The sequence below is a fragment of the Podarcis cretensis genome, assembly GCF_951804945.1.
Source record: "Podarcis cretensis genome assembly, chromosome: 5".
Classification (NCBI taxonomy): domain Eukaryota; kingdom Metazoa; phylum Chordata; class Lepidosauria; order Squamata; family Lacertidae; genus Podarcis; species Podarcis cretensis.
In genome coordinates this window covers 74,294,513-74,308,739 of record NC_137174.1, presented here as the reverse complement: position 1 = coordinate 74,308,739, position 14,227 = coordinate 74,294,513, and the positions used below count along the sequence as shown (strand labels likewise).

General features: G+C 44.3%; 1 protein-coding gene and 1 long non-coding RNA gene across 2 annotated transcripts in view; one reads left to right on the top strand and one right to left on the bottom strand.

Annotated features, from left to right (window-relative positions):
- ATP1B3 (ATPase Na+/K+ transporting subunit beta 3) overlaps positions 1 to 6,149 on the bottom strand; it is a 36,150-nt gene extending 30,001 nt beyond the window's left edge. The window contains exon 1 of the mRNA XM_079978286.1: positions 5,897 to 6,149. Coding sequence (XP_079834412.1) covers positions 5,897 to 6,005 — 109 coding nt within the window. The 5' untranslated portion in view covers positions 6,006 to 6,149. The remainder of the gene's footprint in view (positions 1 to 5,896) is intronic.
- A 213-nt stretch (positions 6,150 to 6,362) lies between these two features.
- On the top strand, positions 6,363 to 9,355 carry LOC307217254. Its single transcript, XR_013839492.1, has 2 exons — positions 6,363 to 6,725; positions 7,289 to 9,355. It is a non-coding gene; the product is annotated as an uncharacterized lncRNA (long non-coding RNA).
- The last annotated feature ends 4,872 nt before the right edge of the window (positions 9,356 to 14,227 follow it).

The following is a 14,227-nucleotide window of genomic DNA, read 5'->3' as shown; positions in this document are numbered from 1 at the left end:
TGCTTTCATTTTATTGTATTTTAAAAGCTGTGACCCATATAACAGTTTTGCAACCTCAATATTTCATCCGTAACTTGGATAATTGTTTTCTCTAAAAGTATAAATCATAATAAAAATTCAACCTGCAGTAATATGCACAAAGAGCTAATGTTTCATGAGTATATGTCCAATATATGGCAATGTTTATTGGAAAATTTGGGGGGAAAGGTTTTCTGGCACAAGACCTGTGACCAATGTCCTGTGACCAAATTCATTTATAAGGGACCCCTGACCATTAGGTCAAGTCGTGACCGACTCTGGAGTTGCGGCGCTCATCTCGCTTTATTGGCCGAGGGAGCCAGCATACAGCTTCTGGGTCATGTGGACAGCATGACTAAGCCACTTCTGGCGAACCAGTGCAGCACACGGAAACGGCATTTACCTTCCCACCAGAGGTATAGGTCCCACCTATTTATCTACTTGCATTTGGACATGCTTTTGAACTACTAGGTTGGCAGGAGAATTCATTTACAGATACCCACAAATAAATGCCTCCAAAGCAAGATCCTGTGCATATGACACTTTAGTATGTATTCACAAATTTCAGGTCATCATCAAGTCCTTATGGTAACTACTAATTTATGCTTAACTGTGGCAACACTCTAATTGTTTCTTTTTAAACCCAACATTTATCATCATTGGCAGGTGAGAGAAATGCCACAGGAATTTCCTGTGTTTGTGGTGTTTATTTTAAATTATATTAGAAATTTCAGTAACACTTTCTGTTCAAGGTTGTCTTCAACCTTTTACAGGATTCCCTGAAGCATCTGCCCCAGGCCCACAGCTGTAATAAAATATGTCTCTCCCATATTGGTCTCTACAGCCACAGCAGGCACTGTAACTCTCCAAGGGTTTGACTTTACCCCCAATGGTGCACTTCTCCTTTGTCTCTCGAGACAGGTGGATGCCAACCAACTCTTCCCTAAAGCAAGGCAAGAAACCTTCTGCTAAATTTTTGTATCTCTATATGAGACTCCACCCACCTGCCATATTTTCCCCGCAGGGTAACCCTCATAAGGATCTGGCCTGTGGAACCAAAAAACCTCCCCATCCTAGATGAACTTATTCAACCTAGCTAGGGAGACCCAATCAGGCTTGGCCTGCCACCATAATGAATCTGAGGGGAAGCATGGTGGGGTTCTAGTAGAGAAATACAAATTCTACACTTTTCTAAACATACCAAATTTAAGTCACTGATAATTAACCTAAAAAAGATATCCAATTGCTAAACGTATTAACACATAAAAATACTATCTTTCTTCTAAAAGCAATAACATCTGTCCACCCACCTTTTCTAGCGGGCCAAATGAATATTAAATTATCAGGGAAGAGATTATGACATTCCTAAAAGGTGGTTTAAGTGACACTTGGGACAACACATTTATGTGAGGTAAGTTTCTCACTGTGGTGTTACACTGGTCAAAGCAAATGTTGCATGTGCATTTCAAGTAACATTACATTTTCTTAGTGCTAAGAACTTCAAAGAAGACAACACAGTTAAAAATACAGATATTTATTTTTATTTGGGAGCGGGGAGTATGTTTTGTGACCAGCATACTGCCCTAAGCTAACCTGATTTTGTTCCTACCATAACATTTCTTGCCAATTCACCAAATGAAAAAACAAAACTACCAACACAACAAAGGATCATTAAGCTATTGCCTATTTTGTTGAAGAGATCAGTATCTGAACTTTAGAGGGGGAAAATAAAGAAATTCTGAGTCATCTCGCATGTTATACTTCTGGCTGTTTTACGCACGTGAAAAATGCCATTTGCAAAAACTTTTGCCAGATAATGAAACCCTGAAAAATATCTTTAAAATTATATGGTTGGCATCTGTCTGTCTTGGGAGACAATGGAGGAGTGTGCCTTTGGGGGTGAGGTCAAGCTGTTGGAAGGTTGCAGCACCTGCTCTGGCTGTAAAACATGTTAATTATATATGAAATTGAATAATGGAGCTATAGGTTAACATTTTCATGGCATTACACCATCTCTCTTTAAATCCAGTAGTGCATGTAAAGTATTTTTTATGGATTAAATTCATAATTCACCTGAAAGGGACCTCATGGATCATGTAGTCCAACCTCCTTTAGTGCAGGAATCACAGCTTACAGAATTCCTAACAGGTGGCCACCGCTCTACTTTAAAACCTCCAATGAAGGAGAGTCCAACACCTCCCAAGGTAGTCTGTTCCAAACCCTCCTGAACCAAAGAGGATCTAGATGGCTCTTGTAGAAGAAACATTCCCATCAGGAAACAAGTAACAAGGGGAGCCCAGACCCCTGTCCAGTGCTGGATGCAGCTCTACCCACAGAGCTTCATGCCCAAAACAAGGAGCTGCAGAGGCTGGTGGCCAAGCCAGAGACTCTTATCTGCTCCATATACCCCACCCAAACCCCGGGAACACTCCCAACCACTGCACAGGCGGGGCTGTGAGCAGATGCAATAGGCTCTCACTTCTGCAACATGCTGGGTCAATGGCAGGCAGGCTGTTCCCCAAGCCACAGAAGCATGCCTGCCTATCTGGCCTGGTCACCCTCCAGTGGGTCAAGGGGTCCCTCCCTCCCTGCCAGAACAGCAAGAGGAAGATCCCCTCAGGAACCTGCAACTCCTTTTATCTGCCTTCACTTAGGTTCATGTATGGGAATGACTTAATTTTGGCACTCTAGGAATTAAAAAAACTGTAGCAACTGTGAATGTAAAGAGTTGTGGGGTTTTTTTTTAAGAGTAATGCAAATGCATGACACACACACACACACTATGACATGGTTAGAGCAAAACAAGTTACAGCTAAAAGAAAAGCGGCAGGAAGAAAGCTGAACTATGACTTAGGCTTCTTATATGTGCTCAAAGACTGAAAATTGTGCTATGCAATACACCTCAAGCATTTTGACTTATACCCTTTCACAGAGTAAAGATTGTTTTTAATCCTTCCCTACCCCCCTGTGCCTTGACTGAGTTTCTCCTTCCCCACAGATCCACAACAGCAGCAGGAAGATCAAACGTGGATGAAAAGATAACAGAGCTGGAAAGTTGAGGTTCATTAACTCATTTACTGTGAGATTTCAAGGGATACACAACCCCTGGCTGATAAAAAAAAATATCTTGGCTATCCGCTTTTCTACAAGGCTGAGAATATCCACTAAAATGGAATAGCTAAAAAAAAAAAAATGGCAGGAGGGGCCTTTGCAGTAGGAAAGTTAACATTGTCTCTTACACAGTACTGCTTAAACAGCAACCACAACCTGCATATGCAGAACCTCAGGACCTTATTTTCTCATCTGTACACACTACAAGTTTTCAAGTAGGTAAACTGCTTTTAGGCATAAGTTGCTCTGGAAGCATCTTACACAATGATAGGTTGAAGTGTTTTAAATAAATGAATCACATTTTGAGGTTTCAACTTCATAACTCCAGATAAGCCAAAAGCTACTGGAATTTTTCCCTTCTCCATTAGCAGCAACACAGAACTAAGAACAGTTTCAGTTTATACAGGCAAAACTGTTTTCCTCCTATGAGGAATTGTTTCTAATTCCTCTCAATTTCTCTCCCCACCTCCTGTAAAAAGTGTATTTTGAAAATTCCAGTTAAATAAAAAGTATTTGGATTCTACCCATCAATTGGATTCTACCCATCAATTCAAAGTTTCTCTCTCTCTCTCTCTCTCTCTCTCTGTGTGTGTGTGTGTGTAAAATGTACTTTAGTCATATTTAGAAATATATAGCATTCTGAGCTACTCAAATAAACTTCATCATTCAACTTTTCCATGCCCACATGTACAATAGACATTAAGCATGAATTGTATTCTAAAGTGTCATGGAATAATCCCTCATCAATGCCAGCAACGTACAGCGATCCTATCGTAAAACTTACCATCACTTTAAAAAAATACTGTAAAAATTAACAATTATCCAAAGTACTGTTTATGAAATTTTTTCTTTAAATTATAAAATATCATTTTCCCAAAGTAACAAATTATTCAAACATCACAATATAAACATCCCAGTCAACACAGCCACAGATCAACACTGCTTGTACAAGAAGTATGATCAATTACATGTTAAGTGTTTAAGTACTTTTCATAATTAGTGGAAACTGTATCAGCATGCATTTCTGTCCTCATTTTTTTACCACTTCCTACTTGCTCAACCCACACACTTGAAAGAAACTTAGTGATTGGTGTGCCTGTCTGAGAGGAGTGGATAGTGGAAATTTCCTCTCCACTCTTCATTTTGCAAAGTAACTAGGAGGATTTTATTTCCATGTGAATGGAAAGGCTCACAACACAGCCAGCCCTCTTCTGCCTGACATGTATACTCTGCTTTGGGTTCTTCTTCCTTATTTCAGAGCATGTGCCCAAAGCTCATACTGTATACTAACAAAATGAGCAAGAGTATAGTCCACACTGCACTGTACCCAACAGTCAAATACTCGTTGACTCTGGTTTGCTACATCTCAGCTGCACAGTTTTTATATAATTTATTGTTTTAAGCCACCTTGGATGGGCATTGTCTGGAATGGGGGCTTGGAAGTACTGTACTTTAAATAAGCAATTTCTCTCCCATGATTCTAAAGGCAATTCTCTGCAAGTTCCTCAATTTATACTTCCTTTAAAACAAAACCCAAGGAAACCTCGCCCTTTGGACAAAACTGGGTAAGGATGGGGTGGGGTGGGGGAACACAACTATAACCTGGATGAAAGTATCAACCCATCCCTCCTCTTTCTCTCTCTCTCTCTGTGTGTGTGTCTGTCTGTCTGTTTGTCTGTGTATACACACACACGTGTGTGTGTGTGTGTGTGTGTGTGTGTGAGAGAGAGAGAGAGAGAGAGAGAGAGAGAGAGAGAGAGACTGAATCCAAACTAACTAACGTCGACAGAACAAAAGCGTGTTTGAAAAATAATGAGGGAAGAAAAGAGCGCTTGAGAAGTTCTGATGAAGGAAGAAGGCACATGCCTGCTTGGCGGCTTTTCAAACACCCACGGGAGTTAGCCTAAGCTGGATGGGAGTTACCTACTGGTGGAACCAAAAACGCTGCAGAAAATAAAAGAGAAAACAGACATCCCGTTCTGAAACCTCCCCCCCACCCCGCCACCCGAGCGCAGCCGGCGGCAGGAGCGTGGCGAGAGCTCCCGGCGCGAAAAAAGAGATGCAACAGCACCGGGAGGAGCGCACCCACGAGGGGAAATCCTTTCCTCCTCCCTATCCCGCCCCACCGCCCTCTTTCTCTCTCTCTCGCTGACATGGGGCGAGAGTGGGGGGTGGGGGACTCCCTAAGAGGACCCTGCCCCGTCCACGCTGACGCAGCTTGCCAGGAAGGAGGAGCCTGGCAACGGAGAAGGTGGTCCCTCCGTAACCCCCGACGGTGGGGAGCAGCGGGGGGGGGGAGAGAGAGAGGGGGGGGAAAGATAAGGAAGGCGGCGAGAGTCAGCTGGGGACACGAGCTAAGAAAACAGCCCCCCCCCCTCACAACGGGCCCCTACTAGTCGGCTCCCCTGAGGCGGCGAGGCGAGGGAGGAGGGGGAAGGCGGCAGGCGAAGCCACCTCTTTGGTGGGTCTGAGGAGATGATGATGCCGCCGCCGCCGCCGCCTCCTCCCCCTCCCGCTGTCACGTTCGGGTGGTCTATTTTTAGACGTGGGCAAGGCGCGCGCAAAAGCCGCTCCCGGCCCGTTGCTGCTGCTGCCGCCCGCCTCGTGGCCCCCTCGCCAGCTGAGGGAGGGAGAGAGACCGAGAAGGAGAGAGATGCGTGGTGGGCAAGGCAAGTGCCCGCCGCGCCTCGCCTCCCACCGCCCCTCGTGCCGGCAGCCCCCTCCCCTCCCTTCCCCGCGCGCGCGCTCGCTCGCTCGCCCTCCTCACCCCAGCTCTTGGCCGTTCGCCCCAGGAACTCGCCGCTGTTGGGGTTGTAGATGAACCTCCGCCACTCGGCCATAGACTGGCTGAAGGGCTTCTTCTCCTCCTTGGCCATAGCGAGAGAGAGAGAGACAGAGAGGCTGGAAAGAGAGAGGGAGCTCGGCGGTTCGCGGGGCGGCGGTTTTTCCCCTGCCGAAACAACAGCGGCTCCTCAGAACCGCTAAGTAACTCTCCCTCAGGCGCCTGGCGGGAGAGCAGAAGAGAGGAAAAGGAAAGAGGGGCTGGGCCAGTCGCACGCACCGAGCAAAACTACTCGCGCCGCCTCTTTCCACTTCCTACGTCAGAACCCGCTCGAGCCAATCGCCGCGCGGCCGAAGACGCCCCGAGCGCGTCCGCCCACCGCGCACCCCCGCAGCGCCACCTGCTGGAGGGATATGGCGGCGGAAAGGGCTTGGGCGCGCGAGCGAGCGGGGCGGGGGGAGGCCGGTTGGTCAGGAGGCGCCCGCGCGCTCATAGCGGCCCACGAGTGCCCGCCTCCTGCGTGTCAGGGATGCGGAGTCTCAAGCACGCCATCCTCCCGTTTAATATTCTCCCCCCATGCATCACGTAAGGGTCTTCCCGCCGAAAGAGCAGCCTCATGCCGTCAACGGGAGATCCAGGGGGGACAAGAGACAAATGTTCAATTTTTCACACTTTGAGGGACAAGTCCCGTCCCGTGACCATATATGGCATGAAATGTTGCAATACGCGTGTTGGAAGAAGTATGGTTAAAGATGCGCGCTTCATCTGTGCCTCCAGGCTCTTGATGTTGCGAAATGTTGTAGCCTAGAAAACGGTAGGTAAAGAAACGCATGGGCTTCCTCCCAGCTCCTTCATGCAGAACTGTACAGGATGTTTGCCTGAGGTCAGAATTACATGTTGGCAACTAGAGCGGTAGACGGAGGCCCTGGGCGTTTAACACCCACAGTACATGCAAATATATATTCAAGACTTTTAATCTCTTCCTGGTGTGAAGATCTGAAATTCTGCCTCTTAAGCAAAACCGATAGAAGATGAAAGTTAACAATCCTAAAATGGCAACAGTGGTGTACTATCTGACCTGGGGCGGACTTTGGTAATATGGCCCTCAATATTTCTTATTTTCACAATAATTCAGACCCATTGAAGAGGCAGCTGTATCAATTGTTGGCAAATAACCAGTTTGCAGTTCTGAAAGAACTGAAAAGTAAATGTTTTATCAATGAACCAATATTCCCATCCAAATATTAAACTGACACTAAACTGAAAAGTCTCTCTATATTTTCCTGTTCTCTTTCACTTTAATTTCTTTCCTTCTAGACTCTTAACTGCCATGCCTCATGACCTCTCACTCATTCTAAGTGCCTCTTCCTTTTTCAGGTTCTAATCACTGCCTTGGAATGTTCCTGTCGATCACAAACAACTCCTCATCAATGACATAAGAAAAGTATTGCTGGCTCAGGCCAAAGGTCCATGTAGCCTGGCATCCTGTTCTCACTGTGGCTAACTGGATGCCTATGGGAACTCCATAAACAGGACTTAAGTGCAATTCAGAACATACAGTACTGCCTCAGACAATGGAGACAGAACATAGCCATCATGGCCAGCAGCCATTAATTTGTCTATAAAGCCACCCAAGTTGATGGGCATCACTACATCTTGCGTGAGAGAATTCTATGGCTTATCTATGTGCTATGTGAAGAAGTACATTGTTTTTTTTCTGTCCTGAATCTTCAGGACACTGCCTAGGCCCCAAAACCTAGTCTTACAAGTGAGGGACTTTCTCCAATCTTATATAAGCTATATTAAGTCCACTGCTTACTCCAAATGTTCTAACCATTCCTCATAGTAAAGTTGCTTCATCCTCTTTTTCACTTTGCTTGCCCTTTTTCTGTACACTTCCCAGCTCTGAAAGGGCTTGTGGGTATTGCACACCCCTCCCCACTTCTTGCAGTCAACACCATTGATTTTTCACCAGCTTCCTGAAGGCTCTCTTACCAGAACTTTTTGTTCCTCAGGTGTGCATTTGACTTCAGCACCTTTCTCTCGCAAACAATTTATGGATAACAGTGCAGGTGGAGATTGTGTATGATCACTTGCTATTTGTCATAGCTGGTAGCAGTAGTCCTACATTAAAAAAAGTTATTTTAGGTTTACTTCCAATTATAAGCAGGATACAAACTGGGACTTTCACAGCAGAACAAATAAATTCCCCAATGTTACCTATGGGGCACTCATTGATTCTAGATGTTAACAGAATAAAAAAGGAGGACCAGGCTTGCAAGCAAAGTGTCTCTGTGGGAAAGGCCATGAGGAAATACAAGAACCTCTGAAGGACCACTGGTTCCTCATCCCTAGGATGCACAGATTATAGTCTTGCACTGGTTTAGAAAGGGTGAGGGGCAAGCATATAAAGCACCAAAAATGATGGGGGGGAAGTATGTCAAGAAAAGCTTCTGCAGACTCAACCATACTGTCAATATAGATAGCAAGCTTCCATTAATTCACCACTGTCCATAGGACAGTCTCTTCCAAATCACATGCCTCACTGTAGCTATATTTAAAGGGGGGAAGGCACCTCAGAGGGGTTTGGCAGACCTCTTTCTGAGGTGCCTCTCCCCCTCCGTTAAACTTTGCCTTGGCTGCATTTAAAGGAGTGTGAACACACTTCAGAAAGCGCTTTGCCAACCTCCCTCCATTAAACAGCTCACCCGGGCAACTTGCACTTCTTGCTTATTTGCCTGCCTGCCATTTTGTCATCATGCTGGAGTTGGCATGGCCACACAAACCATTGGCCACATAAACTGAAGCATGATGGCAGCCTTAGATTTTTATGTATATGGGAAAATTGATAACTCTACCTCCTCCTATGAAGCCTTCCCAGTATGCCCATATTACACAGAGAACTGTGTGTGTCACAAGACCCAGAGTGCTGCTGCGATTGAGTTTGAATCGGCAAGAAGAGGAAGATTAAAGTGGAGGTGCTGAATGGTGGGAACCTGAGCTGGAGGAGGGAAGACCTCCTTCTTCTGCCCCAACCTCTGCCTCTTTGGAAGGAGGGCCTTCCTGCAAAGCAGAGAGCCCCAGTGGAGACAGAGGCAGCAGTGAATAAATAAATAGGAATGTGAACAGCAGGGTGCAATCCTGTCACCTTGAACCAGGTACTGTCTTTGCAGATTATACTGAACCCACTCACCCTAACAGAGCACACATTTGTAATCCTGATATCCCCGCTAGTTTGAGTAAGTTTGGCAAGTGAGTGTGCCATTCCTCATCTTTAAAAGCTTGGCAGGCAGGGCATGGAGAGTTGACACCATTGTCATTTCCATCTATTGATGAACTTTTTGCCTTGTTCCTGAACTCCTGGATCATGTCCCCTGAGCTCTATGTCTGCTGCCAAGTCTGTTCCATTACTTGCCTAAATAAATATCTCTTTCTTGCTCCCAAGTAAGAGCCTTTGTCTGTGTTTATTGGGTAGAAGCGAGTCAGTGTGGCCAAATTACGGTTAAGGTTGTTGCATGCTAATAGGTAACAGTGTTAATTGTTATATGTCATCTCTGCATGCAGACACTCAGAGCTGTTTTCTTCCGACAACTCATTTTGCTGTCACTGGTACATGCCACAGAGCAAAATGGTGTCTTCCATTGCAGATGCAGGTCTTGCAGTCATGATGCAACTGTCCAACTTTCATTGGCTATAGGAACATAGCAAATGTTAAAGTTGTAGCCTTTGGAGGACCTCATGCAATATAGCCACCAAACAATGGATCATTAAAACTACTATGTGTATGCCCTCTTGCCATGAGATTTATATGTGCATGCAATTATCTAGAATGTTTTGTCAGCACTGTAGAGAAAATTGCAGATTAAGCCTGGTCTAGATGGCAATCTGATACAAGCAAAAGAGCTTCCTATACTAGCAGCCTTCATTTGAAAGTCTCGTGATAAGGAGTCACTCTGAGAAAATGTTATGTCTGAAAGAGACAGAGAGAGAAAGAGAAATATCAGGGGGGAAATGCACCACAATTAAATTGGTTCTAGTACAACTGTAACAAAAGAAAGCCTACTTGTATGAGTGGCAATTATTAAAAATAATACAGGAGCTAAAATCCTGCTGAGAAAGAAAACCGTTGTTTATAGAGTTGGCGAGGACACATAAGACATTTTCAAATTAAAGGTGCCTGAAAGCATGTACTTGAATCTATATTTATGTCCCTAGTCTGAAGACTTACGGTAAAATAATAACTGTCTTTCTGAAATGTCTATACGTACTGTTCTTGGAATTAAAAATATTAACAGCCCCTTCCCTCTTTCTTTCTTCACAGTCCTCTAAACACACACACACCCTAATTATTTTCCATGTCATTTGGACTACTTCGTACCAGAGTCTCCGGGCTTTGCCTCAGGTCAACGTTAAATTTTTAGCTGAGACCAGGAAACCACATTTTTCTGTACTCGCATATGAAAACACAAACACTGAATACAAGATCAAGGAAAATTATGGCCTAATATAATTATATCAAATCCCCAAAATGGAGTTAAATCAAACGTAGCATTTATCTTTGCTCCAACATGAAAAAACTGAAAGAGTAGCAAATAGCATTTTTTTAAAAAAAGAACATGATGCAAAACAATTATTTTGTTGGTCAGCTGATGGAATTGGGTTTTACTGCAGCTAAAGACTGAGACTGGCTGCAATTCTGTACCCACTCTCCCACAAATAAGCCCATGGAGGACTTTTTTGCAGCCATGTATAGGATCACACTGTTAATGTACTAGTGAAGAAAAAGGATTCAGAGACACAGATCCTATGCTGTGCAAGAGGACACTCACTGCCAGGGGTTAAAGAACAAGTTAAAAATAGAAAGAGAATTCTCCCTCCCTCATCTCTTGGCAAGCAGCTCTTCCTGCAAAATCCCATCCCTCTTTGCTGAGAAAGGATGGGCGCTTTTCACAAGTAGCACGGGTAGCACTTTTTATTCTAGAAGGTATCACTGCTGGGTCTTGCTATCACACATTAAAACACGTGTGTGTGTGTGTGTGTGTGTGTGTGTGTGTGTGTTTAATGCATTAACTTTTTCACCAATGTAGCTTTATATATTTCAGATGCAGGGAATGCAAAAAATAATTTGAGCCTCATCACCCATCAACATGGCTTTAAACATCTTTCCTCATTTAACTGTATCCATTGCACACTTATATGAATAGTCCTTTGCAGAGCCTTGCAGCCCTCTGATCAGCTTTCCTGATCCTTCTCTTCTCTCTTCACATTCTCCAAACATGCATACCAAGTAAAGCGCAGGAGCTGCACACACCCTATACCTTTAAAGCACATTTCCCCTCTCAAATAATTCTGGGCCCTGTAGGTTGCTGGGAATTATACTTCTGAGATGGGTAAACTACAGCTCTCAGAATTCATTGAACAGAAAATGTGCTTCAGATTTTCTTTAAAGGTGTAGGGTGTTTGCAGCTTCAGCAAAACACAGGTGTTGCAACAAGAATGTGTTATCGCATTCCAATGGCTTCTTACTGTAAGGCAGAAATTTAAACAGACAGAGGATGTATGTTAATGTGGTGGTTTTTAAAATTCTATCTGAGCCACCCAGAGGTCACATATTATTAGGGGGCCATAGAAATATAGAAAAATTAAACAACGTTGAAACGAGGATAGAGGTGGACTCAAGCATTTTGCTGGTTAGTCATTGTAATTATGCTGCCACAGGCTGATCCTAATCTATTTTAAAATGCTGTTTTGTGCTGTAGTCTAAACCACAGAACCTAGGGCTTGCCGATCAGAAGGTCGGCAGTTCAAATCCCCGCAACGGGGTGAGTGCCCATTGCTCGGTCCCAGCTCCTGCCAACCTAGCAGTTCGAAAGCATGTCAAAGTGCAAGTAGATACAGTGGTACCTCGGGTTACGTACTTAATTCGTTCTGGAGGTCCGTACTTAACCTGAAACTGTTCTTAACCTGAAGCACCACTTTAGCTAATGGGACCTCCTGCTGCTGTCGCGCCGCCGGAGCACAATTTCTGTTCTCATCCTGAAGCAAAGTTCTTAACCTGAAGCACTATTTCTGGGTTAGCGGAGTCTGTAACCTGAAGCATATGTAACCTGAAGCATATGTAGTCCAAGGTACCACTGTAAATAGGTACTGCTCTGGCAGGCAGGTAAACGGTGTTTCCAGACACTGCTCTGGTTTCACCAGAAGCGGCTTAGTCACGTTGGCCACATGACCCGAAAAAATCGCCTGTGGACAAATGTCAGCTCCCTCGGCCAGTAATGCAAGATGAGCGCCGCAACCCCAGAGTTGTTTGCGACTGGACTTAATGGTCAGGGGTCCTTTACCTGTAATCCTAATAAAGGACTGTTTTACTCTTCCTGTGTAGTAATAGCATGCATCACACATCTAGATTGCCATGTGTGGATAATGCACTTTTATGAAATTCACATAGATGGAATTGGAAAGGGAAGCAGAAAAATGTAAAGCAACATGGCACAAACTAGAAAGATTAGCTCTATAACCAGTGTGGCGAAAGTGAAATTGTGAAAAATTGCTTTCTGCTTAACTGTAAGAAACAGCAGACACGTGCTTCTGCAAACTATCAAAAATGATAAAAGGCTTCCCACTATAAGGCGAGGATGAAAATGTCTGTGTCACTGTGAAAGCAAAGTGATTGCAAAGGTCTGGCTGGCTGCCACTGAATCAGATGAGTAGTGCACAGCAAAATGGAATCATTGTATAAATTCCCATAAATGCTCCCTACGCACTCAGTCAAGATTCTTTTCTGGCATCAGAACAATGGTGAGAGAGCCCTGTAACCAAGAGGGGAAAATGGCTTTGGTAGTAAGTCAAATGTGGCAACTATTCTGCTCTAAACCTCTCACCCCATCTGTGCTTGCAATTATAGGATGTTGCAGGTCAATGGAAGGCCCGGACTTTGCAGCGCTGTTGTTAAGACAATTCTGTCAAGTAGTCTGCAAGTTTAAATGGTTATATAAACAACAGTGAGGAGGAGGAGACAGTAGATATATTCCTGAAATTATGTATTTAGCCCTCCCCACCATTTGGGCTGTTTTGAATATAAGTAGTAAATGAGGTGCCATATTTGAAAGCCAGTGTGGTACTTGACAAGAAACTGATAAAATTCAGCCTGAAACATGTATACAATAATGCAAACTTTTGCTGTGCTGCTATGTTTTTGCAGCACAATCGAGTGGCACTCTAAACGAATGCTCGTGAGTCAGAGAGGACCTATAAATAGACCCTGCGTGCATGCAAGCACCCCTAACGAGGGTTTAATTGGTGAAAGTTAGCTTTTATGTAGTAGAGTCAGAAGGAAGATCGCTGTACTGGATTGAATGAGCCACTGGCATAAATTGTCCTCTCTGCAGGGGCATCAAAGGTTCCAACAGATGATGCCTTTTCATAAATCTAGACATGGGATAGGAAAAGGCAGAAGATGAGTAGGAGGAGAGGTGTCCTTACAGTGGCATATAGGAACATAGGAAGTTGCCTTTAGGCAGAACATAGGTTCATCCAGCTCAGTATTGCCTACACTGATTGGGCAGCAGCTTTCCAGTGTTTTAGGCAGGGGTCTTTCCCAGCCCTACCTATAGATGCTGAAGATTGAACCTGGGACCATCTGCGTGCAAGGCAGGCCCTCTAGTGCTAGGCTACAGCCCTTCCCCAATAGAACAAGACATTATCTGATTTGAATGCATTAAAGGATCAAAGGAGCCCCTTGGATAGCCTGAAAACCAAAAGGGCACCATAAAAGGCTCATTCTGCAAGAATAATGATATCCAAAATGAACAGGGGAACGGGGAAGCTTCTGAGCAAGGAAATTGTAAAGCTTTGTGTGTACTGTATGTGTGTGTGTGTGTGTGTGTGTGTGTGTGAGAGAGAGAGAGAGAGAGAGAGAGAGAGAGAGTTTTAGAAAAAGAATGATTAAGAAGAAATGACAGGAATGTACATAAACACAGTGCTGAGACAGTGGATATAACAATATTGTATCCCTCACAATACTAGAAACACAATGTAATCCAATCAAATCACTGAGCAGTGGGGATCTAGGATGGTCAGAATAAAATAATTCTAAACAGATTTGAAGTTAATTTGTGCAATTGGTTGTCACAGGATGTGGAGATGGCCACTATCATTTGATTGATTAGGGGATTGGATAAATCAGAGCCAGCGGTTGGTATTGTTTGGCAATTGCTGGGTTCCCTGTCAACTCCTGACCTGTCTCCCCACAGCTTCAACCCCCTACCTGCCTCCTTTCTCTGGGTTTTGGTGGCAATGGAATCAGCCCACCCAGAA